We start from the raw sequence: 25,747 nt of genomic DNA, 5'->3' as shown, positions 1-25,747 counted from the left end.
AGCCTTCCTGTCTGGAGTGCTGTGCATGAGTACTGCACTTCAGGATGGCTATACTGCATGGTGATGGGGGTTGAGTGCAGTGGCTAAGGGTTGTAGTTTTCAGGGCTGGATGGTGAAGCTACAGGTGTTGGAGGCAGCTTGTGGCAGTAAGAACCCGGATGTTGGGGAAAGTGGGTTGGAGGTGACATGGGGGCACAAGGGAAAGAGTTTTGGGACAAGGGCTGCAGGGGGGGTGGGCGTAGTAGTGCTCCGCCTGCATGGCTACGAGCACCTGGATAGAGTCCGCTTGGCGCTCCATTATGCTTATCAGCCGATACGTGCTTTGCTGCCGGAGCACCGCGCTTTTGTGCTGGCGCTCCTCGTTCTGCTGGCAGATCCTCCTTTCACTGTCCTGCCACTCCTGCACTTTTTGATTTTCATTACTTGAATGATGCATTACTTCATGCAACATGTCTTCCTTGCTTCTACGTGGCCTCTTTGTGATTCTTTGGAGTCTTTTGGCCGTGATAACATGGAGGCTGAGATCTCAAGGTTTCATCTGTAAAGGCAAAATGCAACACTGCATTTTGTGCATTTTGTGCTGCAACACTTAACAGAGGCAGCATTGTTCACACCAGACAGAGCAATGATTCCTCCGTACTTAAGGGCAAGCACAATCTACACAATAGTATAATTTGCCTGTCCCAAAGCGAGCGCACATAACCCACGGGAGCCCCAAAATGGTGAGTAAGCACAGGGTCAAGCGTGACTGATTGTTTCACGGCTGTACTGTCCTCTGAGTTTCTGCCTTGGGGAGAGCCAACAGCGGCAGGGGGCCCCTATACTGAACACTGACCCCACATTTTCCACAGGAGTTATCCTGGAAAATATCTCGCTGCTGAGGGTGACCTGGGAAGCAAGGGAAGGTCTTCCTACTGCAATGTGGCTTCTGCCCTTGCCCATATGCAGCTTCTCTCTATGCAGCAATGGTCCCCCCACCCTTCATGGCACAGCGGCGTGGACACGTTAGCCTTACTGGGACAAGGACCATAGTGGCTCTCCCGAGAAACCTGCGCAAGCTTATTGCCCAAGTTCTGGATGAGACCTTTGAAGAGATCACTGAGGTCGATTACCACGATGTGAGAGAGCACATCAACGCCCTATTCCACATCTAGGCATGCATGCAGCCCTAACCCTCCTTGCCCCAAGAGCCCGCACTGAATAACTTCCTTCCCAAAATAAAAGCCACTTACTAGGAACCTCCTCTGGTGTTTGTCCTTCCCCAAGCACTGGCCACCGCAACTGGCTACCTTCCTCCTGGCTTGAGAACAGCTCCTGGCTGCATGGATCTAGGGATTCTGGGGTGTCTTCTTCCGCCTCAGCACCCTCGCTGCCGCTTTGCTCCTCCTCCTTCTGCCTTGTTGAACTGGGCTCCGAAGTGTCCATGGTGGTACTCAGAGTGGAGGTGGGGTCGCCCCCAAGTATTGTGTCCAGCTCTTTGTAGAAACGGCAGATCACAGGGGCAGCACCCGTGCGGCGGTTTGCCTCGCAGGGTTTGCGGCAGGCATTCTGCAGCTCCTTCACTTTAATCCTGCACTGCAGTGCGTCCTGGTCATGGCCCCTTTCCATCATGTCCCTTGATATCTGCCCTAAGGTATCATAATTCCTACCACTGGAGCGCAGCTGGGACTGGACAGCTTCCTCCCCCCAAACACTGATGAGGTCCAGCACCTTGCCATTGTTCCATACTGGGGATTGTCTGACATGTGGTGGCATCGTCACCTGGAAAGATTCGCTGAGAGCACTCCATGCCTGGCTGAGCAAACAGGAAGGGGGTTTTCAAAATTCTCAGAGAATTTAAAGGGCGGTTCTGATGGTTGGTCACCTGAGGGCAGGGCAGTAGAGTTCAAAGTGATGACCAGAGTGGCTAGAACAGGCATTGTGGGACACTTCTGGAGGCCAATCAGAGTGCACTAACAGAGCAGGGCGTCCACACTGGTGCCGTGGCGCTCCAATGGGGGTGCACCAAACGTTATTCCACTCGCTGAGGTGGAGTACCAGGAGTGCTCTAGCTGTAGAGTCAGGGCGCTCTACATGCCTTGCCAGTGTGAACGGTTAGTGAGCTAGTGTGCCCAGGGCTCCTTTAATGTGCTCTAACTCGCAAGTGTAGCCAAGCCCATAGACTTGTAGCCAAAAGAGCACAGCCAGCAGTGGGGTTTGAAAGATTGACACCTAATTGTGATGAGTTTTCTGAGACTGATGAGTCATCTCTGGGCCTGAATGTTCAGAACCCTGATAAGTTTTCTGAGGTAATCACCTGTGATTCCTAAAATAGGCCCATTCTAATTATACAAGGTCCAGCTGATCCACAAACAAGGGTCTAACCAGGTGACCTCAAGGGGATAGTGCTAGGTGCCTGATCATTCTGACAGACTGTTCTAGCCTGTGGCTGCCCTGTAATATGCATGAAATGGATCCAGCTTGCATCTTGGCCTGCTGCCCAGATGTCCTGCTGCTATTGGAAGTTGGGATACCTCTAGTATGCTATTAGCATGAGGATAGGTTTTTATTGTCTACTCTATGTCTTCTACGTAATGCTTTTATTCTAAGAACAAGAGCAGTTTGCTTTGTGAAGGCTGGTTGGTAACTGTAATAGCTCCTGGCGAAAGGTTAACCACTGGTTCTGGATGCTGGAGAAACCACAGTGAAATGCATAAGGACTATAAGCCTAAATTCTCCCTCTTGTAGGGAGAGAGACACAGGTGTCCTCCTCCCAAGAGGAGGTAATGGTTGGGAGCTAGAAACCTTAAGAGGGTGCCTTCAAGAAAGACCAGAAAGATGGTCAGGGGAGAGGGGGGGAGCAGTCAATGCTGAAACTGAGACAGTTAACAAAAACAATTCATTCTGAACAATTTGACTAAAAACTTTTCTCCCTTAGCTTTCACTCTTCTTGTGATTTCGCTAGTTCCCCAGTCTTCCAGTCTCAGCAGACCAGAATTTCGGGGAGGGTGGGAAGAGGAGGGCAGTGGTAAAAGCCAGGAAAGAGAAATCTTTCAGGTCTTCATCATCTATTAAAAATGTCACAAGCCTGGTTTTTCATTCTTTGCAGGTTATCTTTGAGAATCTTCTAAAATGCAGGATATTGCACCTGATATTTTAGAACTTTGTAGGGGAACCTGGAACTTTATTTTTATTTTTCCTGCATCAAATCAAATTCTCCCTCTTGATCAAGTCTAAAAGTTGGCATGTGGGATACAGGTGGTCAGATCCCCTAAAATAAATAATTGAAAATAACTCATCCACTTTGGATCTTCCTGGACTGTAACCTGCATGAAATGGATTCCTTTCATTTGATTTCACTCGGAAGGGCAGGAAAATCCAGATCGGAGTTTGGTAGGAGCTGAAGGAGTGGTGTCTGACCTGCCGGCAGGGAGGTAAAGAAGGAAAAAGGCCCAGCCCCGACACAGTAACGGAGTAGGGGGAGGGGATTAGATTGGTAATCGTGGTGCTTTGTTAAGAGTACAGAGAAATCATTTGAGCTGTGCTTTGGTATCTAAGGGTGGGGTTATTTTTACATATACAACAGAGCGAGGCCTTCCTGGGACTTGGGGTAATAACATGAACATTTTTCATTATTTCTGCCATGGTTTATATTTCTGTGTTTGTGTATCAGCTGCAGCCTGTATGTATGCATTGGGTGGTGCATTCTTCTTTGTCAGGCTAGAATCTGTTCTGTTTCATTTAACTAGAAGAGGAAAGAAGGAACCAGCAAGGAAATAAGAACAAGCTGTTAATGCTTGAGATGTCCTGATGCATGAAAGCCTGGTAGGATTAATATTTCTGTCTATTTTGAAAAGAGATTCCAGGAAAACATTAGAAATAACAACCTGCATCTGTTACCTCTTGCCTTACACAAACTGCTTTTGATGTCCTCCATAACTAGTAGGTTGGGTCGCTTTAAAATTTTATTTTGCTAGTACAGGAATACAAACGGTTTTGTGGACTGTAACTAATTAATTACCTGTCTTTCTATCTAACAACCCACAGTAACTATTAACACTTTGTACTAAAACAGGATTAGAAAAGAGATTGTTTTTAAAAATGATTTTTAATATTAATATTATAATTTCTGTATACCTCTCATTATGATTAGTAATGTATTTTTAATTACAAAATATTTAAAGACAACTGTGAATTCACATAGTGGAAAATCTGCTTTTACAGAAACCATGCTTGCAGCCTTACTGTCTCGCACTATGATCTTGTTACATCTCAAGCTAAATAGGGTCAGCCCTAGTTGATACATGGATAGGAGACTACTGAGGAAAACCTAGATGCTGTAGGAAAGTGGGACACTGGGTTGTTGGCAGTTCCATCATTTGAATGAGCTGTAAACCTAATGTCCTGACTGCTTCGGGTCATTACAAATCCAATGCCATTTTGCCCCGCCCCCTAAAAACAAGGGTTTTAGCCATGGTGTCATGACCAACTTCTAATTCTGATCATTATATTATCTACTCTAATTTTTCCCTTTAACTTAAATTGGATAAATTTTTCTTCATTTTCCTGCTCAACTATTACCGTCTGTAATGCTGCTTTCAGAGTAGCAGCCGTGTTAGTCTGTATTCGTAAAAAGAAAAGGAGTACTTGTGGCACCTTAGAGACTAACAAATTTATTTGAGCATAAGCTTTCGTGAGCTACAGTTCGCTACAGCTCAGTGAGCTGTAGCTCACGAAAGCTTATGCTCAAATAAATTTGTTAGTCTTTAAGGTGCCACAAGTACTCCTTTTCTTTTTGTAATGCTGCTGTGTGTTGTTAAATGAACTTACCCCCCCTCCCCACCCCCAAGATGGCTGCAGTTAAATAGCAGATGATATCCATATATAGCATGTTTGTGATTAATGAAAACTAAAGATAGGGTTGGGTAAGGCTTTCCATTCTAATTCTATCTTCTCTTACTCATAACTTTCTCAAAAATGTGTCTTTTGAAGTTGAAATTGTCCATCTTGGGCTCAGCTTGAAAATAATTTTTTTAAAGGTACACATGAAATTGATGCAGATGTTGGAGTTAGAGTATTGCGTGTGTATAAAATAATACACACCCGCTTTGTTCCTTCTATGTGTGTAGCTTTTTAAAATATAATAATTCTCCCAATCTACTTTTGCCAATAAATAACTCAAAAACAGCCAAATATAAAAAGGTTAAACATTTAGTCCTCATGGAAGTATGCTTTCTAAGATAAGGTGGAATGAAAATAGTTGAGTATTTGAAAGTAATAAAGGTTTCAGTTTGCACAGTATGTAACTTTTAATCCACTAATTTGTTTTTAATGCAAAGTCTGTATTGTTTATGCCCTATGCCAGCATAGAATGTTGGGCATATTGAAATTATCTTCTGCACATGCTTGTGACTGCAAGAGGAATTTGTATGGGAACAGGTAAAGGTGTGAGAGTACTTAGTCCTTTGTTTCTCAGGATTTACCATGTAACAGTTTTTCATGTACTTAACTTATTCCCAGATTGATCCTGTGGGACATGCACAGAAAATTACTTCCATTTCAACAAAGATTTCTGCTTACTAGAAATCTTTACTAGCCACATTTATAGTCCATGGCCCATATCTCATGGAAATTATTTATTCCATGAGATGTGGGCTAAGGGAGTTCTTTCTACTATTCCATGGAATAGCCAAAGGGCTGACAGAAGTTGTTCAGCACATGTAGGGGACAAATGTATTGGTGTATCTCGCTGCACCTTCTCAAAAGATCTGATGTTTTGAGATGTCTCAAGGCACTTCTTAGTTATCTAATGCCTGGAATTGTGCCTCTACATATTGAAGCAAGCAGATGAAGTATCTAAGAGAAGGTGCTTCAAAGCACATTCTTGATCCATTTAGTCATTAGGTATCTCAAACAACTTTTGGCAGTCTCTTAAGCCTTCTAATGGAGTCAGGCCATGACCCTGCCTGCTCCATAGAGGCATATGCAGACTGTATGTACATGTGAAGATCTGATTATAATAGTAAGTATCTATGTGTGTGAGAGAGAGAATGAATATTTAGATCGTAAGCTCTTTGGGGCAGGGACAGTCTCTTTGTTCTGTATTTACATAGTGCCTAGTTTCTGGTCCATGATGAGGGCTCCTTCATGCTACCACAATGCAAATAATAAATATTAGTAATACATGAAGGTGTGGTATAAAACATTTACTTGTAAGTTTCAGATGGCTGCATTATTCATGAGTGATTGAACCTTTGAACCACAACATCACTCACTTTTCATATACCAGTTTGTACTATTTTAGAAACCTGCACAGCCAAGTGCCTGAGTTACAGTGAGTCCAAATTTTCAGGTATCTGTGGGAAAGAAAAGTTAAAACTACAGTGTTTAATTTCTTTTAAATACTCCTCTCTAACATGGTTGGCTTTGCAAATTAAATGGCTTTTCTAAACATAAAAATGTCATGATTTTACAGTCCGATACTTCTGACTTTTCCAGAGCTAGAAGCAAGTACAGCATGGCCCACTGAAAAGCAGAAAATCTCTCCCTTACCCTAGTTCTAGTCACAAGGCTTTAAACTTGCCACTGATATACGAATGAATATTGTCCATCATGGACCTCAATAACATTTTTGGGGGAAAGAAATGCCACACTTTGTTGCAAAGTTTTAGTTTTGGTTTTGGAGGCTGTTTGAAGCTGCTGAGCAGTGTGGTATGTTTGAATGACCTGAGTAACATGGATGAGTGGGCAGAGTGCATTGATTTTTACTTAACAGCAATTTTGAAACTTACTAATTTCTAATGCTAATAGGAAAGTTTATCTACTCATTCCTAGTTTGCATCATCACAGATGGCAGTTTCTTCTCTTGTTGTTAAATTGTTTTTTCCTTATATTTAAGAAACTTTTAAAGCTGGTATACTTTTCTTTGTATTCACTGCAGCAATGAGAACACCTGGTTTGCTATGCTTTCAGGGTTTCTTTGCGCATATAGTATGTGCACTGCTGGGATTACAGACACAGAGGAACTCCTCTGTCATCAGGTGGGGAGACCAGATTTTTACAAAGAAACAGGGGACATCTGCCATGATGTGAGGCAGGAAGTGTCACAGCAGAGGGTCCTCCCTCCTCTGCAAGCCACCCAGCTCCCTCTCTTTTTCCACTTTTTTTTCTCCTTACAAAATGAAAAATCAAGATGCAATACAGTAAATGGCCAAATAGAAGGAAGCAGTATTTTCTCCATCTGTCTTTAGTATTTTCTCTCAGTCCCAGCCTCTCAACTGTATTTTTATTCCTTGAGGCTGAGCTCCTTATTACTGTCCATCTTGCTGCAATTCCTACCCCATAGTTTGTTCTTTTTTATCCCTTAGGATACAGTCCTCTTTCTGGGTTTTCTGTTCTTCTGTTTTGAGGGTTGTTGGATTTTTTTGTATTTCCTCTTTGTTTTTTGTTTCCTTCTTTTGACCTTTGCTTAGTGAGCTGTAGCTCACGAAAGCTTATGCTCTAATAAATTTGTTAGTCTCTAAGGTGCCACAAGTACTCCTTTTCTTATTTCTTCTGTCACTCATTCTGAAAATATTAATTGTAATTAAATTAATAATTAATTAATTATAAATAATTAATATCAGTTGTCTACTGAGAAAGAAGATAAGAATAGTTGACTGTAAATGTGTTTGAAGGAATGTATTTATTTAGGGTGGTACAAGGAGGACTAACTAGGACTTAATGGGATGAAATGTAGAAAGGAAAAAATTTAGGCTGAATACCAGAAAACATATTTGTACAGTGAAATCTATTCCATTTTGGAATGATCTCCTCAGGGAAATAAGGGAAGCCTCACTGCAATGGACAATATACTAGAGTGTGTGTTGTAGGGAAGAATACTGCATTGGCAGGGGGACTAACTAAATGTTGGCTGCTACTCTGAAACCTGTCATTATGCAAGGCACTGAATTTAGCCGTATAGAGTGGAAATCTGTCAACTTCATGAAAAAACTCGTAAATGTCTTAAGTCTCTTCTGACTTCACAAAACCTTCTCTGTGCAAACCTCACAAGTCTTTAGGGCTACATGATTTTAGGGAAAGTGGCTAAGCAGGCAGGGAACATGACAAGAGGAAAAGATACTCTTTGCAGCAAAATCTTCTGTCAAACACACAGGAAAATACTCCATAACTAATGCCTATGGGAAATCCCATTTCTTGCTGTCAATGCGCCTTTTCCTTTGGCGGAAGGGAGGTCCAGGTATGAGCAGTATTGCCAGAGGATCATGGACTCAAAGATCCATAGAGGGTATGTCTATACTCCAATGTAAGCCTGGGTTTGTGGGACCCGAGTCTGTGGGCACGGGTTTCTAAGCCTTCATTTGACTGTCCACATTCATTAGTGACCTTGGGTTTAGAATTTTTCACACCTATGCTCATGGAGCCAGACTTCACTATGCAGACCAGAGTAAAACCAGCTTATCCCAGGCTTTCTGGCACCCCCCCCCCCCGGTGTAGCTGCTCTAGCTCTTCATTCATGGTGCACTGTGGGGAAAACTTGACTGTCCATCCCATGGCACTTTACTGGAAGTTGTCTCAGCCTGCCAACACCAAGTTATCTTTTGGGTCTGCATGCTCCTGTCAACCAGAGCCAGTAATGTGGATGAGGCATGCTTTCGCTCCTGTTTAGGAAATGGTCAGAGCATCCATCAGAGGCTGCTGGACATTTTGACAGCATTTTCTGACCTACCAAAGGTACCTCTCTGTGGAGGAGGACGATACAGACATGGGAGACTCCAACTGGCTGATGCAACTATACCAAGAGTCGTAAGCAGCTAATGCCCCCTGTGTAGACTGGTGCTTGTGGAGCAGAGCCACAAGCATAGACTGGTAGGATTACATTATCATCCAGCCCTTGGATGGCCAGCAGTGTGTCCGGAACTTTTGCATGAAGAAAGCAATGTTTTTGGAGCTTTGTGAACAGCTGGCCCCTGCACAAGAATGAGGAAAGATATGCTGGTCCAGAAGCAGGTTGCTATAACTGTCTGGAAGCTGGCTACTTCTAACTCCTACAGGTCCATTGCTAACCAGTTTGGTGTTGGCAAGTTGGCTGTGGGGTTTCCAAACTGTGCAGGGGCCACTGATGGGATTCATGTGCCCATAGTTTGCCATCCTCAAGGAACACATGATTACTGTGACAAAGCTCTGTCCTTGCCTCCGTTGGTCCCGTGTTTCCTGGCGGATTTCGCTAGCCTCAGAGGCTCACTGTGACCCTCCATGTAACCCTTCTTTCTCTAGAGACAAGGGTCACAGTCTACTGAGCCATTTTCATCATAAGCCAGTGAGGAAGGTGAGGAGAAGTTATCCTTCCTTGCACAGTCTCTGTTGTCTCCCAGTCTCAGTGATTAATCAGGGGGCAAAAGGTATATGTGGGGGAGGAGCTTGGGCCCACCCTCTACTCCGGGCTCCAGCCCAGGGTAATAGTATCAGCTATGGTAGCTGACCTTTTAGAAACATGACATGTACAATTCCCTGGGTTACTTCCCCCACAGCAGCCCTCACTTCCTCAAGCTCCACTTCACCCTTACCTCAGGGCCTCCTTCCTTGTGCCTGATATGGTGTGTACTACTCAGCCTCTCCAACAGCACAACTTCTTCCCACAGCTCCTGACATGCACCCACCTGACTGACTGGGAGGCTTTAAAACTAGTTTCAGCCAGCCCCTGACTGGCTTCAGGTGTCCCAATCAACATAGCATTCTCCCTGCCTTCTGGAAAGTTCTTAATTGGCCCCAGGTGTCTTAATTGACCTGGAGCAGCTTCCATTTCATTTAACCTGGTACCAGGGATTTGTTTAGCCTGGAGCTAATATATCTATCTCCCACAACTTTTCTATAGCCATCTGGCCTTGCCCCATCACAGTACATAAACTGCAAAGGGACTCCATTGTTATGCAGGCCCTTGTCAACCAAAGAAGCTGATTCATGGATGCCAACATAGACTGCATTGGCAAAGTGCATGATGACAGGGTTTTCCCCAATCTGGACTTACTATCATGGACAGGCTGAGACACTGTGTCCACCAAATGACATTGTCATAAATGGAGTAACTGTCCCTGCTGCAGAAGACCCCCTTTTGGCCTGGGTTATGAAACCATACCCTGATCTCAGAGGCTGGGGAAAAGAAAGTTTAATCACACTCTCAGTAGGTACAGAATGGTGGTTGAAAGTGTATTTGGCAGATGGAAATCCTGCTGGTGAGGTTCATAGACCTATTTGGATTCCAGTGTTTTTGATGCTGTCTGCATCACTGTGCTCTTCCCATTCTTTGTGCAGCCAAAGGTGAGCAACTTCATTCAGACTCTTGACACTAATGGATTGCTAGACCAGTACACTCAGCCAAAAAGTTCAACAGAAATTAGGGATGCTTTGTGTGCCCAAGTTATGGCCTTCCATGGACCAATGGATGAGAGAGAGTAGTATGTTTATCACTGTCTCTGTACAGTAATATCAAAATAAATGAAGTACTATTGCTATATGCTAGGGAGGGCAGTGATTGTTATGAATTTTTAATTATGCATGGAATGACTGCTTATACTATCATGGAGGGGCTGGTGGCTCTTATGCATTTTCTTATGGAGGAGATGAACTCAGGTTTTTACTTGTGGATTTGAAAAGTTATATTGAGATGTTTTGTGGCATATGACTTCCCAGTTATGCCTCATCATGGTTTTATATTTGTTCTTTGAAATGCATGTGTTATGTAGTTCATCTGCAGTAATGATGATAAATTGTTAATGAATTCAAAGCCTTTATATGTTAACATGAATGTATTACAAATTACTATTTTAAAAATGTATAAGCCAGTTGCCAGGAAATGACCAAAACAAAATAAAAAAGTACGTATCTCAAACAGTGAGCTATCTAAACCTGTGAAACCAGTGCCACAAAAAAAAAAAAAAAAGATTCCCCTACTTCAGAGTATCCCCAGCCCCATGTTCTTTGCCTTTCTAATTGACCTGGTCAATTAATGCACTTGGTGCTGTTGCAGAGGGGTGGAGGATTTCACAGGTGTGGAAGATTACAGGAGATACGTTTGCCCAGTCCAACTAGCATTCAGTCCTGGTTGCATGGGCCACCCAAGCACAAAATTATCCAATGGGTTCCTGATCTGCAGGACATGGTAGCATGGAGGGGACACCAGCCATGGTGCTGGCGCAGGAAGTGTAGGTGAAGTGGAAGCCTGCACTCTCCCAGTCATTAGCACAAGCAGCCTCTCAAACAGGTCTTTCTGCTGTGCTCTGTCTTTTTCCCTCCTTTTTCCTGCTGAAGGAACTTCACTGAAAGTCTTTCATCAGACTTTGCCTTTCGATTTGTTGTGAATCCTTCTCCCTCTGCTACTGAAACTGCTGGCTGGCCCTATCCATGATGTGCACCATAAAGCTGTTGTGGACACATTTCCTCTTTGATCGCATTGTGACATCCTCAGCTTCTGCTGGACTATGGCTGTCCTGCAGAGATAGAAGGGCCTGAAAACAGAAATGAAACAGGACATTATTGTGTCCATGCTTCAGAAAAGGTTCACTACATTGCCACCAAAAGTGTCCTTGAAATCTCAAGGCCAAAAAATTACACTTTGTAAAAGAGTGCTTCAGTATATTCCGAGAGCAAGGTTTTCCCAGAGGCTCCATGGACACACTTGAGAATTAAGCAGAGTGTAAAGCCTTCACACATAATGGTAAGGTGAAATTTACAACTGATGTATCTTTTTTTAAATATTGCAGACAATTTCAGCCTTGGGGAGGCGTGAGGGTGATGCCCCTTGCCAGAGTTTTCTACATGTTTTCACAATCCTTTCAAGCATTCAACATTCTAGAGGACATAACGATTCTGGAGGTTCCTGAATGGCAAAGGGATATTCTGCCTCAAGCTACCAGGTGCAACCCACCTTGTATGCTAATGAGGTTTTTGAAGCTTATGGTGACTGACAACACATCTAGAAGGGGAATGGGCTAGTGACTTATAGAGGAGGGCCCAGCAAGTATGCCTTTCTTCAAAATGTGACTCCCATCTGGAGTGTCTAATGTAGGAAAAGTTTGCAATTATCAGCACTTGGGGTTGGATGAAAATACATGAAATCAGCAAGATGCTGCATAAGCTTCCACATGGATTACTGCCTTCTGTGAGCTGCTGAAAGCTGTCTGCATTCATGCAGTTACCCTGGTTAGCTCTGGCTCATGATATAGCCTGCTTGGACTGTAGCTGTCTATGGACTATATGCACCCCTCTGCCCAACAATACGGACTCTTAATCCTGCACACATGGATTATATACCTACCACAGGGACTGCCTGGACTCATAATAGAGAACGCACTCCTGTGCTGCCAGGTTCTCCAACATTTCTTGGTACACATGGTTATTTCTGGCACTCTTATTGAAGCTGAACATCTTGCTCTCATCACATAGAGATTTGCCAGAATCTGACTGTGGTCCCATGACCAGGTAGCAGCATGCTCAGCAAAGGATTTCTTATCAATCGCCATAGCTAACACGTGGGATGGTTCACTCTGTTTCCAGTTCAGAGATCAGAATAAAATGGAAAGGTTAAATGATGAGCACCAGTAGTTGAACCTGGGGGGTTGCTTCCGTTTCCTGGGAGTTGATTGGCCTTTCTATCCCATGACTAGCCAAAGAACACTAGTCCATAGGACCGTGGAATATACTGTTGATGGACTTTCAGGATGTATCTGGGGAACCAGGCCCAAGCTGCATCCATGCTCATAGACTCATAGATATTAAGGTCAGAAGGGACCATTATGATCATCTAGTCTGACCTCCTGCACAACGCAGGCCACAAAATCTCACCCACCCACTCCTGCAATAAACCTCTTACCTATGTCTGAGCTATTGAAATCCTCAAATCATGGTTTAAAGACTTCAAGGAGCAGAGAATCCTCCAGCAAGTGACCCGTGCCCCATGCTACAGAGGAAGGTGAAAAACCCCCAGGGCCTCTTCCAATCTGCCCTGAAGGAAAATTCCTTCCCAATCCCAAATATGGCAATCAGCTGAACCCTGAGCATATGGGCAAGATTCACCAGCCAGATACCCAGGAAAGAATTCTCTGTAGTAATTCAGATCCCATCCCATCTAACATCCCATCACAGGCCATTGGGCCTATTTACCATGAATAGTTAAAGATCAATTAATTGCCAGAATCATGTTATACCATCTCCTCCATAAACTTATCGAGTTTAATCTTGAAGCCAGATAGGCTTTTGCCCCCACTGCTTCCTTTGGAAGGCTATTCCAGAACTTCACTCCTCTGACGGTTAGAGACCTTTGTCTAATTTCAAGTCTAAACTTCCCGGTGGCCAGTTTATATCCATTTGTTCTTGAGTCCACATTGGTACTGAGCTTAAATAATTCCTCTCCCTCTCCGGTATTTATCCCTCTGATATATTTATAGAGAGCAATCATATCTCCCCTCAACCTTCTTTTGGTTAGGCTCTAAACAAGCTAAGCTCCTTGAGTCTCCTTTCATAAGACAGGTTTTCCATTCCTCGGATCATCCTAGTAGCCCTTCTGTGCACCTATTCCAGTTTGAATTCATCCTTCTTAAACATGGGAGACCAGAACTGCACACAGTATTCCAGATGAGGTCTCACCAGTGCCTTCTATAACGGTACTAACACCTCCTTATCTCTACTGGAAATACCTCGCCTGATGCATCCCAAGACCGCATTAGCTTTTTTCACGGCCATATCACATTGGCGGCTCATAGTCATCCTGTGATTAACCAATACTCCAAGGTCATTCTCCTCCTCTTTTACTTTTAATTGATGTTTCCCAGCTTATAACTAAAATTCTTGTTATTAATCCCTAAATGCATGACCTTACACTTCTCACTATTAAATTTCATCCTATTACTATTAGTCCAGTTTACAAGGTCATCCAGATCCTCCTGTATGATATCCCTGTCCTTCTCTAAATTGGCAATACCTCCCAGCTTTGTATCATCTGCAGACTTTATTAGCACACTCCCACTTTTTATGCCGAGGTCAGTAATAAAAAGATTGGTCCCCAAACCGATCCCTGAGGAACTCCACTGTAACCTCCCTCCAACCTGACAGTTCACCTTTCGGTATGACCCGCTGTAGTCTCCCTTTTAACCAATTCCTTATCCACCTTTCAGTTTTCATATTGATCCCCATCTTTTCCAATTTAACTAATAATTCCCCACGTGACACCATATCGAATGCCTTACTGAAATCTAGGTAAATTAGATCCACTGCATTTCCTTTGTCTAAAAAATCTGTTACTTTCTGAAAGAAGGAGATCAGGTTGGTTTGGCACGATCTACCTTTTGTAAAACTATGTTGTATTTTGTCCCATTTACCATTGACCGCAATGTCCTTAACTACTTTCTCCTTCAAAATTACATTGCAGTGTAGACATACCCAGAGAGGCTGGCCCTCTCCATAAATGCACTCAAGTCTACTGATTCAAACCCTGTCTCTTCCCAACTTCATGATATTTTCCCAAGTATCTTTAGTCCTCCAATAGGCTTTCTGTAGAAAGGCAGAATTATCTGTCCTATAATATTGTAGAATGAAATAAGACTGAGTGATTTAGAATACATATTGACTAAAAGAAAATTACAATAAACACATACATTTCAAGATATTTGATCATGTTTCAAAAATCTTATGACTACTTCTATAGCAAGCCCTAAATACCACATTTTATAATTGGAATATTATAATTTGCGCTATTATTGTAGAGCCATGAATTTTAACATTAGAAAGGTTTGTTGGGAAGAGGATAGAGGCTGGTTATTCTCAATCAGAAAGGATGGAACAAAAATAATTGTTTTAAAATGCTGCAGGGAAAATGTATGTTCAATTTTAGGCAAACTTTATCACCGTTAGATAAACAAGGAAGCCAGCTGCAAAAAAGGTTGTGGAATCCTTTTCACTGGAGCTATTCACGGCTAGATTTAGACATTAAGCCAGCAGTTATGCAGTAACTATTCTAAAATCTCACTTGCTGGAATGACGGGGGTAGCGTAGATGACCCTCTAGATATCCCTTTTAAATCAAATTATTTCTGTAAGTTAAAAACTTTTATAGCTACACATAGTTATTTAATGTTATGATACAGTGGCATTGCTGGCCTGCTAATCATAATTAAGGTGGGAAGCTTATCCTGTATCATGTGCTTGTTACATAACAGTTTAGTTAGGTGTTGTTGTATAAGAGCTGATATTTATACTATAGATAACTTGAATATTTTGTCTAGTTATCCCAACATTTTATTCAGCTATCATATAAAAAAGGAGGCCTTGTAGAATTACAACTTTAGAAATTATTAACTGAAGGCATAATTTTGGAATCCTTTGCTGATATATAATTATTTGATGCCGGAATGAACAACCAATCCTTATTTGTTTTTACATTTTGTTTTTATAGGATTTTTTGGCTTCCTAGAGAAACAGTAGAAAATGCAAAACCACGAAATAATAAAACCTGCTAAATACTTCTCAGAAGTGGAAAAGAGTGTGCTGCTTGCATTAGTTGAAAAATACAAATATGTACTTGAGTGTAAAAAAAGCGATGCAAGAACTATTGCATTGAAACAACGTACTTGGCAAGCGCTTGCCCATGAATATAATTCTCAACCTAGTGTATCACTACGAGATTTCAAGCAGTTAAAGAAATGCTGGGAAAATATCAAGGCACGGACAAAAAAGATAATGGCACATGAAAGACGGGAGAAAGTAAAAAGAAGTATTAGTCCACTTATAAATACTCACATCATAGGGAAAGAGAAGATTGCCAGCATGATGCCTGAGCAAATGTACTTTTTACAGAGTCCACCGGAAGAAGATTCTGAATATCAACCTGATGCTTCTAACCAAGGTATAAATGCTACTATAGTGATCCAAGTAACACTGTGTGTAGGGTGTGTATGCATTTTCATTATTTATTCTATTTTTAGAGGGGTTCAATTTAGCAGTGTAAATCTCTTTATTTAAAATTTTATTGCTGGCTATTAAAAAGTCATTTCACAGCAAAAATACTGAGGCCTTCTGTATATTTCACTAGATACACAGTGGTAAAATCTGATTCTTTTTACAAGTGTGAAGAAAACTATATACATTTTTAAGTTACTGGTTATCATTTAAACAGCTGACCAGATGTGGACCGATCATCTATTTCCTGATAGCCATTACACAGAAGAGGAAGAGGGAAGTCCCAAAGGGCACTTCTGATTGTTTAAAAAGCATCATTTTGCTTGTTTGATCACCAGCTATTTTCTTCTTCACAAGCAGCAAGTTTAGATGTTATCCTCTGAGGCAAGAATTCCCTATGCTCCCCTCCAGCCTTTCATTTTTTTTAATGAACTCTTAATAAAACATATAAAAAACCCACAAAACTTTCCACATCTTTTTCTGGACTGTCACTGCAGTGGAATAAATCTATTCTAACAACTTAAAAAAACCCTACATATCTCACACAGGACATAATATAGTAGCATGACAGCATGAAGATAAAATACTGTAAAACCAACTTTCTAAACACAAGAATGGCCGTACTGGGTCAGACCAATGGTCCATCTAGCCCAGTATCCTGTCTTCCAACAGGGGCCGGTGCCAGATGCTTCAGAGAAAATGGACAGAAAAGGGCAGTTTATCAAATGATCCATCATGTGTCATCCAATCCCAGCTTCTGGCAATCAGAGGATTAGGGACACCCAAAGCATGATGTTGCATCCCTGACCATCTTGGGTAATAACCACTGATGGACTCTCCTTCATGACCTTATCTAATTCTTTTTTGAACCACTTATACTTTTGTTCTTCACAACTTTCCCTGGCAATGAGTTGCACAGGCTGACTGTGCATTGTGTGACGAAATACTTCATTATCTTTGCTTTAAACCTGCTGCCTATTAATTTCATTGGGTGACACCTGGTTCTTATATGAAAAGGTAAATAACCCTTCCTGATTCACTTTCTCCACACCACTCATGATTTTATAGACCTCTGTCATATCCCCCCCTTAGTCATCTCTTGTCCAAGCTGAACAGTCCCAGCCTTTTTTAATTTCTCCTCATATGGGAGCTGTGCCATATCCCTCATCATTTTTATTGCCCTTCTCTGTACTTTTTCCAATTCTAATATATCTTTTTTGAGATGGGGTGACCACATCTGCACACAGTATTTAAGGTGTGGGTGTACCATGGATTTATATAGTGGCATTAGGATATTTTCCGTTTTATTTATCCCTTTACTAATGTTTTTTTTTAAATTCTGTTAGCTTTTTTGACTACTGCTGCACATTGAGCAGATGTTTTCAGAGAACTATCCATGATGACTCCAAGATCTCTGTCGTGAGCAGTTACAGCTAATTTAGACGCCATCATTTTATATGTATAGTTGAGATTGTTTGTTTTCCAAAGAACAGCTAGCCAAAAACTCAAAAGTAATAGCAAATATTTTTTTAAGTACATCAGAAGCAGGAAGCCTGCTAAACAACTAGTGGGGCCACTGGACAATCAAGAGGCTAAAGGAGCACTCAGGGACGATAAGGCCATTGCGAAAAAACCTAAATTAATTCTTTGCATCAGTCTTCACGGCTGAGAATGTGAGGGAGATTCCGAAACCTGAGCCATTCTTTTTAGGTGACAAATCTGAGGAACTGGACCAGATTGAAGTGTCATTAGAGGAGGTTTTGGAACAAATAGGTAAACTAAACAGCAATAAATCACCAGGACCAGATGGCATTCACCCAAGAGTTCTGAGGGAACTCAAATGTGAAACTGCAGAACTACTAACTGTAGTTTGTAACCTATCATTTAAATCAGCTTCTGTACCCATAGGTCTCCAGAGGTGATCCTGGCAATTACAGGCCGATAAGCCTGACTTCAGTACCAGGCAAACTGGTTGAAACTATAGTAAAGAACAAAATTGTCAGACACATAGATGAACGTAATTGGTTGAGGAAGAGTTAACATGTTTTTTTGTAAAGGGAAATAATGTCTCACCAATTTACTACATGTGGAAAAGGGGAATCCAGTGGATATAGTGTACTTAGATTTTTCAGAAAGCCTTTGACAAGATCCCTCACCAAAGGCTCTTAAGCAAAGTAAGCTGTCATGGGATAAGAGAGCAGGTCCTCTCATGACTTGGTAACTGGTTAAAAGATAGGAAACAAAGGGTAGGAATAAATGGTCAGTTTTCAGAATGGAGAGAGGTAAATAGTGGTGTTACTAAAATGATCTGGAAAAAGGGGTAAACAATGAGTTGACAAAATTTGCAGATGATACAAAACTACTCAAGATAGTTGTCCCAGGCAGACTGTGAAGAGCTACAAAAAAAAATCTCACAGACCTGGGTGACTGGGCAACAAAATGGTAGATGAAATTCAATATTGATAAATGCAAAGTAATGCACAGTGGAAAACATAATCCCAACTATACATATAAAATGATGGGGTCTAAATTAGCTGTTACCACTCAAGAAACAGATCTTGGAGTCATGGTAGTGAGTTCTCTGAAACATCCACACAATGTGCAGCAGCAGTCAAAAAAGTGAACAGAATGTTGGGAATCATTAAGAAAGGGATAGATGATAAGACACAAAATATCATATTGCCTCTATATAAATCCATGGTATGCCCACATCTTGAATACTGTGTGCAGATATGGTCGCCCCATCTCAAAAAAGATATATTGGAATTGGAAAAGGTTCAGAAAAGGGCAACAAAAGTGAGTAGGGGTATAGAATGGTTTCTGTATGAGGAGAGATTAATAAAACTGGGACTTTTCAGCTTGGAAAACAGACTAGTAAATCGGGATTTGATAGAGGGCTATAAAATCATGACTGGTGTGGAGAAAATAAATAAAGTGTTATTTACTCCTTTTCATAACACCAGAACTAGGGGTCACCAAATGAAATTAATAGGCAGCAGGTTTAAAACAAACAGAAGGAAGTATTTTTTCACACAACACACAGTCAGTCTGTGGAACTTTTTGCCAAAGTATGTTGTGAAGGCCAAGATTATAACAGGGTTCAAAAAATAACTAGATAAGTTCATGGAGGATAGGTCCATCAATGGCTATTAGCCAGGATGAGCTGGAATGGTGTCCCTAGCCTCTGTTTGCTAGAAGCTGGGAATGGGCGATGGGGGATGGATCACTTGATGATTACCTGTTCGTTCCCTCTGGGACATCTGGCATTGGCCACTGTCGGAAGACAGGATACTAGGCTAGATGGACCTTTGGTCTGACCCAGTATGACCATTCTTGTATTCTTAAGTAAACTCTTTCAATATAAAAATTTAATGCAACTTGAACCAAAGGTTACTATGTTGACCCTGGCACTCTCTCTTGTAAATAGCTCACCTTAATAATGTCATCTCCTTCTCCATCCTGTGGCACCATGAAGACTTGATGTAATAGTGTAGCACACTAGTACACTTTAAACTTTGAAACTGCCAGTCCTTTTTGTCCCTGATTTTTTTAAAATATTGACTCATTTATCCCTCTTTTCCACTCAGGTAAATGTCTCAGTTGTGGTATTCAACCTTTTACAGAAAGAGTGTGGGATAAAAACTAGAAGATGTTACATCCTGTAAGATAGAGGTGCTACTCACCCTGAAAGATTTCCTACCTCTTGAACTAGTGAATGAGCCAGACTACCATCTTAATGGTTATCATTCATCCACAGCAGCTAAATAGTTTCCCATTCTGTAGATCCTTTTCTGTTGCACGATTTGTTACAGAAAGTGCCATTTTATTGAATGCAAATGGAAATAATATTGATCTCCATGCACCAAAACTCCAGTACTATTAGAATAGGATAAACAAACTCTAGCACTGTCTTATTTTAGCTTATCAAAAGGACGACAGATTTGGAGACATTGATTTGGCATACTGAAGCTTCTTGAAATTCAGACAGTTTTCTGAGCATCACTGGTTAATTTTTTTTAAGAGACTGGGGGGTGATCCAAATCTTTAAAAAAATTGCCTAGTGAGATATTTCCTGCTCCAGTGCCATGAGAAGACAAATAGCCCCAGCATTTCTCCCCACCCATGCACGCAGTTCCACTGCCAAAATAAAATCTATTACCTGTGCTTCTAGAGGGGAAATGAATAAAATATATTCTGCTGAAAGTGCACAGATGGCTTGAAGCCACTTACATAATGTACAAAAATAATCCTTTTTCATTACTACTTAGATATAACTCCACATAACCAGTCAGTTGCTTTCCAGATGAAAATCACTGATTTCCAGCATTTCTTCTTCCAGATTATTAGTATTTATTATTTTATTTTGTAGTGTACACAAGCGTGGTATATACTTCACAGGAAACATAAGATAAGTCCATGCTCCAAAAAGTTTCTGTTTAGATTGTAGTCTTAAGAGACAAGTGAAGTTACAACCTGGAAGAAAAGGGGGCAAGGAAGGGCATAGGCTAAAGACACGATTAAACATTGCTTCAGGTTAGACATACATATGTCCTGATAGGTCAAGAAAGGCCATAGTTTTTGGTAAACTATGTACTGAAAGGGATTTTAGAAAGGATTTGAATGAGATGGAAGACTGGCAGATATATTTTGAAAGAAGCAGCATGGAAGACTACTTGAGACATTTGTGAGAGAAGATGAGCAGTAGCAAGGCCAGCCTTTATTCATTGAGAGTACAGGTCGGGTGACCCTGCAGGAGGGCATCTACTATACCTCTTGCATTATAAGGAATTAGTTCCTTCACTGGCTCTGATTAGTATGGCACAGAAGGGAGCTTTGAAGGGGCCACTAGATCTATTTTTTACGCAATAACGCATAGCTCCAATTTATGAAAGCATTGAGATGCACTTGAAAACCAAAAGAGCCACTGATAGAGATAGTCTTATTCAAAGAAATAAAGAATCTCTCATCAGTTAGTCGATGCAGGGGTGGCCAACCTGAGCCTACGAAGGAGCCAGAATTTACCAATGTACATTGCCAAAGAGCCACAGTAATATGTCAGCAGCAGCCCATCAGCTCCCCCACCCCTGCTTCCAGCGCCTCCTACCCGCTGGCAGCCCTGCCCCCTCCTTCCCTCCCCACACCTCCTGATCAGCTGTTTTGTGGCATGCAGGAGGCTCAGGGGTTGGAAGGGAGAGGAGTGAGGGTACTCTAGGCTCAGGGGAGGGGGCGGGAAGGGGTAGAGTTGGGGCAGGGCCTGTGGCAGAGCTAGGGGTTGAGCAGTGAGCACTCCCTGGCCCATTGGAAAGTTGGCGCCTGTAGTTCCAGCCCCGAAGTCAGTGCCTATACAAGGAGCCACATATCAACTTCTGAAGGCTGCATGTGGCTCCAGAGCCACAGGTTGGCCACCCCTGTACTAGAGTATTGGTTGCTTGTCACTGGAAATGAAAAAATTGACCAAATTAAATAAATGACTAAAAAAGTGTTATAAAAAGTGTATCTAGTACATACACAGTAAAATTAGAGAAAGGGGAGATATGTAGTGATTATTATTTATTTTTATTACCATAGCATTTGGTTATCATTTATTCACTAGTAAGAGAGAATGCACTCACCTGCTAAAGAAATATTACTATTTTAAAAAAAAATACCAAATGAAATAAGTATAATGGATTTGCATTGGTTTGTTGTCTAAATATAGTTCTTTGCACAAATAAGGTGAGACAATGTGTCTTGGGTTGTGTAAGAAGGATTGTCCTGTAACTTAGTATTTCCCACTAAAAAGAAAAAGTTGACTGCATTGTTACCTAATATTTCTCTAAACAAAATGATCTGTTTGTTTTTATAATTGTTAATATTCTATTTATGATACACACATGGTGACGATCTGTAACAGTACTCCTATTTCCTAACGCCTTTAGTCTCAGTAGTGTTTTGTTGAACAAATAGTCCTATTTATTTCAATGGCACTAATCAGGCACATCTCGAGGTAAGATTGATGTAATTGGGTGCTACATAAATCAATATAAACATGCATACTTCTGGGGTGTACGGGAGTGGTCCCTAAGGGGTAAATAGCATACTAAATCTCTAGTTTAGTGTAGGAGCCAGTGCATCCTTACCTCAGATACAATTCTAGGAAAGAGACTGAAGATCTTATCACATGCTCTGTCAAAATATAAAGGGAATGCAAAATATTTAGATAACTGTATCACCTGGTGGCTCCTACATTACATTACAGAAGAACAAGGTGTGCATGTGTTGACTGATGACTGTGTTATTCACGCTGTTTGAAAAAAAGAGGGTATCTTACCATTTTTTTGCTGTTTTTTGCAGAATCATTTGCTGTCTCAAACAGAGAACTGTGTGATGAAGAGAAAGAGATAGTACATTTCCCAATATGTGAAGGCACCTCCCAACCTGAGCCCTCATGTTCAGCTGTCAGAATAACAGCGAATAAAAACTACCGAAGTAAAGCCACTCAGGAGGGTGCTTTGAAAAAGATGCATGAAGAAGAGCATCACCAGCAAATGTCAATTTTACAACTGCAGCTGATACAAATGAATGAAGTGCATGTGGCAAAAATACAACAGATAGAAAGGGAGTGTGAGATGGCTGAAGAAGAACACAGGATAAAAATGGAAGTGCTAAATAAAAAGAAAATGTATTGGGAGAGAAAACTGCAAACCATCACAAAAGAATGGCCTGTATCATCCTTTAACAGACCCTTTCCTAATTCGCCTTAGAATTTATGGTGGGCAGAGAAAATCAGATTGAGCACATTGTTACTAAGGTGTATTGGCAAGAGGGTCTATTAAAATTAATGTAGTGTGACAGAATGGATGTTCAGTCAATAGTGAACATGTTTGGACTCCTTAATACCATCTAGGAATACAGATTGGATGAGTCTAATAAGGGAAAGTTCTATAATTCATTTGTGGGTGAGCTCTGAAAGTAAATTGTATCTTTGAGTTTCAGATATGCACAGTAGTACTTGTGAATTGTGAGCATAACATTTGTTCCTCCCTCAACTTCCAACCGCCCTCTTCAAATATAGGAAGTTCCCATAGAGTAGACACACCTGAAATTTGAGTATGTTTTAAAAATTCGGCTTTACAACTTTACACTTTAAATTATATTGCTTCTTTTCTAGCCCTTTCCTCCGTTTCCTGGTTGAAGGCAGGGGTTGGAGTCATTCTTTGTTCTCACACTGAACACAGCAGATATTTGACAGGCAGTAACCCAATTGCTATACAGGGACATAGAGGAAATCCCCTCCCCGTCTTTCTTTTTTTATTATTATTTTATTTATTATTCCTCTGCAGCAGGTAAGTGAAAATGAAGGAGCCGGTGAGGAGACAAGAGGAGCATTCTAGTAGGTAATTTGCAGGGAAAGGAAATCAAAACCTCCAACCAGCTGGCTGATCGAAACGATGGTTGGGCACTGGCTTGCTAGCTACTAGGGCCATAACTGTTGGAAAGAGGGAAAGAAGAGGATATTTTCCCAGAAGCAGCTACTTTTGGCTGCCCTCTCTCAGTCCTATCCTGTCACCCAGATATATATTCAGGAACTAGAAGTATGTGAGGGAAGCATGCTACTGCAGCTGCTAGAAAAAGAAGCCAGCGTCTTAACTGCACTGTACACCTGACATCATTCTATGGATAAGTTTTTCCACTGCTTCGTGTAACTCTTAAGAAGCAGCGGGCTGGCTATCTCGCCAACAAGTAATTCCTGCCAGCAGCCAGCTAATGGATTTGGATCTTGCTCCTAATTAGAAGTAACGTCTGTTGTGGATCCTGCTCTTTTCTCATCAACCCAACATACTTATAGAGGTAAAGGCAGATTTTCACTTAGTGCAGTGCCCTATACCTGTGAATTCTGTCTGCTTGGCTGTGTCCCATACATCAGCCCAGAGCCACCCCTGCCTCTGCTATCAACCAGGGATTCCTGTTGTCTTTATTTACTTATATGTATCAGAATAGCACCTAGAGGCCTGAACAGAAATTGGTGCCCTCTTGTGCTAGGTGCTACACATACACATAACAAAAGATTGCCCCCGCCCTGAAGATCTTAGTCTAAAGAAGACAAGGGCTGGGAAATGAGCAATACGAAACCAAGGGTAAAGTATTAAAGTGCACACTTTAGCACAGATTTAGAGGTTTATTCTAAAGGATCTTCCTCTATCTGAAAAGGTGTTTGGGGGGGAGGGAGGAGAGGCATTTTAAATAAGTGACAAAGAATGAGCAGAAAACCCTTTATTTTTTATTCAGTTATAAAATTGAGAGTTCCATTATTTTAAATGTATTTTCCCCACAGATAATTGGAAAGGAAAACCATACATTAGCAATATTTTTCAAATGAAAACAAATTTTAAAAGGTGCCATCCTCCCTCTTCTCTGGATTGCCTTCCTGCTGCAAGCTTTCGTACTTATTTTTCTCTTGGTCACTTTTCCCTGCTGCTGATGCATACTTGTAGGCTGTGCTCCTGTCAGTCATAATATGCTGTCTGCACCTTAGTGGTGAAAGTGAAGAGAGTGGTGCTGTTTCAGTGCTGCTCCTCCTGAATGATTGACAAAATCAGTTCTGGCAGACATGCAGGAGGTACAAACATAAGTCTGGTGTGAAATCTAAAGGGGGCAATTCTATTGGGGAGCAAAATCCCATTCTTAGTGTGGATAGACTCCCTCTTCTGGCAAATTGGTTGTAGGAAGGAGAAGACAGTGGGGCCAGAGGGTACTAATTCTGTTGGCCTAAAAGGAACAAAATGTTGGAGTGTGGGGCAATAATCTATGACTCAGGGTAGGGGGAATTAAAGAGGAGAATTGGGATTGCAGAGGGCAATGATCTGTGGTTTAGGGGGTGAGAATGCTTTGAGTGGAGATGGTGATGGCCCATTCACCCATGATAAAAGGTGGGATGGAGGAGAATATATATTAGTGTCACACTGACAAGGCCCTTCCCATACTGCTACTGGCTGAAAACCACTCAACTACACAGCATAAAAATGGTATCAGAAGGTAAGGAAAAGAGACATCTTGAAAGTTGGGGAGGGAGCAGGAGTGAAAAGAGAATGTGGATTTGAATGGGGTAGGCCTAGAAGACAATACAGCATGCTCCAAGGAGATTGTGATATCAGTTCATTTTTGACTCTTTATGGTGATAGCACTGTTTATGAGATACATTTTTATTTTTATATTCCAAATAAATTCATTTAAATTATGCGTATTTTCAGATTACCAAGTGGGTGATGTCTCAGATTGGATATACACTCTTAGAGCCTTATTCACACAGAGAAGTGCTTGTATTACTTATGAAACCAAAATGTACAGCATTTAGAGTGGGCAAGAGGGACTTTGAATTCAGTCACTGTTGTAAAAAAGTATAGCAGAAGGATTGGAAAGAACCAAGATAAAGAGCTTAAGGAAAGGATAGCTAATGTGAGTATTATGCTTAGGGACATGGTATTGAGTACCACAAGATGTCTGGGGACATTGGAATATTATTTATATAAGGAAGTCTTACTGATCATATAGCCACCCACACTTGGAAGAGAAGGATCCAGCTAGACTTACAGAATGATTATTCCCTGTCTTGTCTTTATTGAGTACTTTATCTAGGCTAGTTTTAAATGACTTGAGTGATGGGGTTTCCACCACTTGGCTGAGAGATTGATTATTACCTCGTAAAACAGAACTCACTGCTAGGAATTTCCCCTTGGTATTAAGTTTAAATTGTCATTTGTTGGGTCTATCCTCTTTAGTCCTAATATATATCCCCTTGGATAACACTTAAAGTTGTTCCTCTCTCTTTCTGGCTTACATCC

The 25,747-nt window shown here is 41.4% G+C and overlaps 1 protein-coding gene across 3 annotated transcripts; it reads left to right on the top strand.

Moving 5' to 3' along the window:
- Positions 1-3,247: 3,247 nt before the first annotated feature.
- On the top strand, positions 3,248-25,149 carry MSANTD3 (Myb/SANT DNA binding domain containing 3). Of its 3 annotated transcripts, none has more exons than XM_038393397.2 (4): positions 3,248-3,413; positions 3,653-3,804; positions 15,424-15,873; positions 22,260-25,149. In XM_038393397.2, the coding sequence occupies exons 3-4, from the start codon at positions 15,456-15,458 to the stop codon at positions 22,667-22,669; spliced, it is 828 nt and encodes a 275-aa protein (XP_038249325.1). In that variant the 5' UTR covers positions 3,248-3,413; positions 3,653-3,804; positions 15,424-15,455; the 3' UTR covers positions 22,670-25,149. The 3 variants fall into 3 exon arrangements, with proteins under 3 accessions (XP_038249325.1, XP_043364454.1, XP_038249324.1); XM_043508519.1 differs by lacking the exon at positions 3,248-3,413 and adding an exon at positions 3,431-3,589 and having other exon boundaries at positions 3,729-3,804; XM_038393396.2 differs by lacking the exons at positions 3,248-3,413; positions 3,653-3,804 and adding an exon at positions 3,431-3,589.
- Positions 25,150-25,747: the final 598 nt, after the last annotated feature.

Source organism: Dermochelys coriacea, chromosome 2 (genome assembly GCF_009764565.3).
Source record: "Dermochelys coriacea isolate rDerCor1 chromosome 2, rDerCor1.pri.v4, whole genome shotgun sequence".
Classification (NCBI taxonomy): domain Eukaryota; kingdom Metazoa; phylum Chordata; order Testudines; family Dermochelyidae; genus Dermochelys; species Dermochelys coriacea.
Note: the sequence above shows the minus strand (reverse complement) of the source record. Positions and strands in the feature narration are given on the sequence as shown.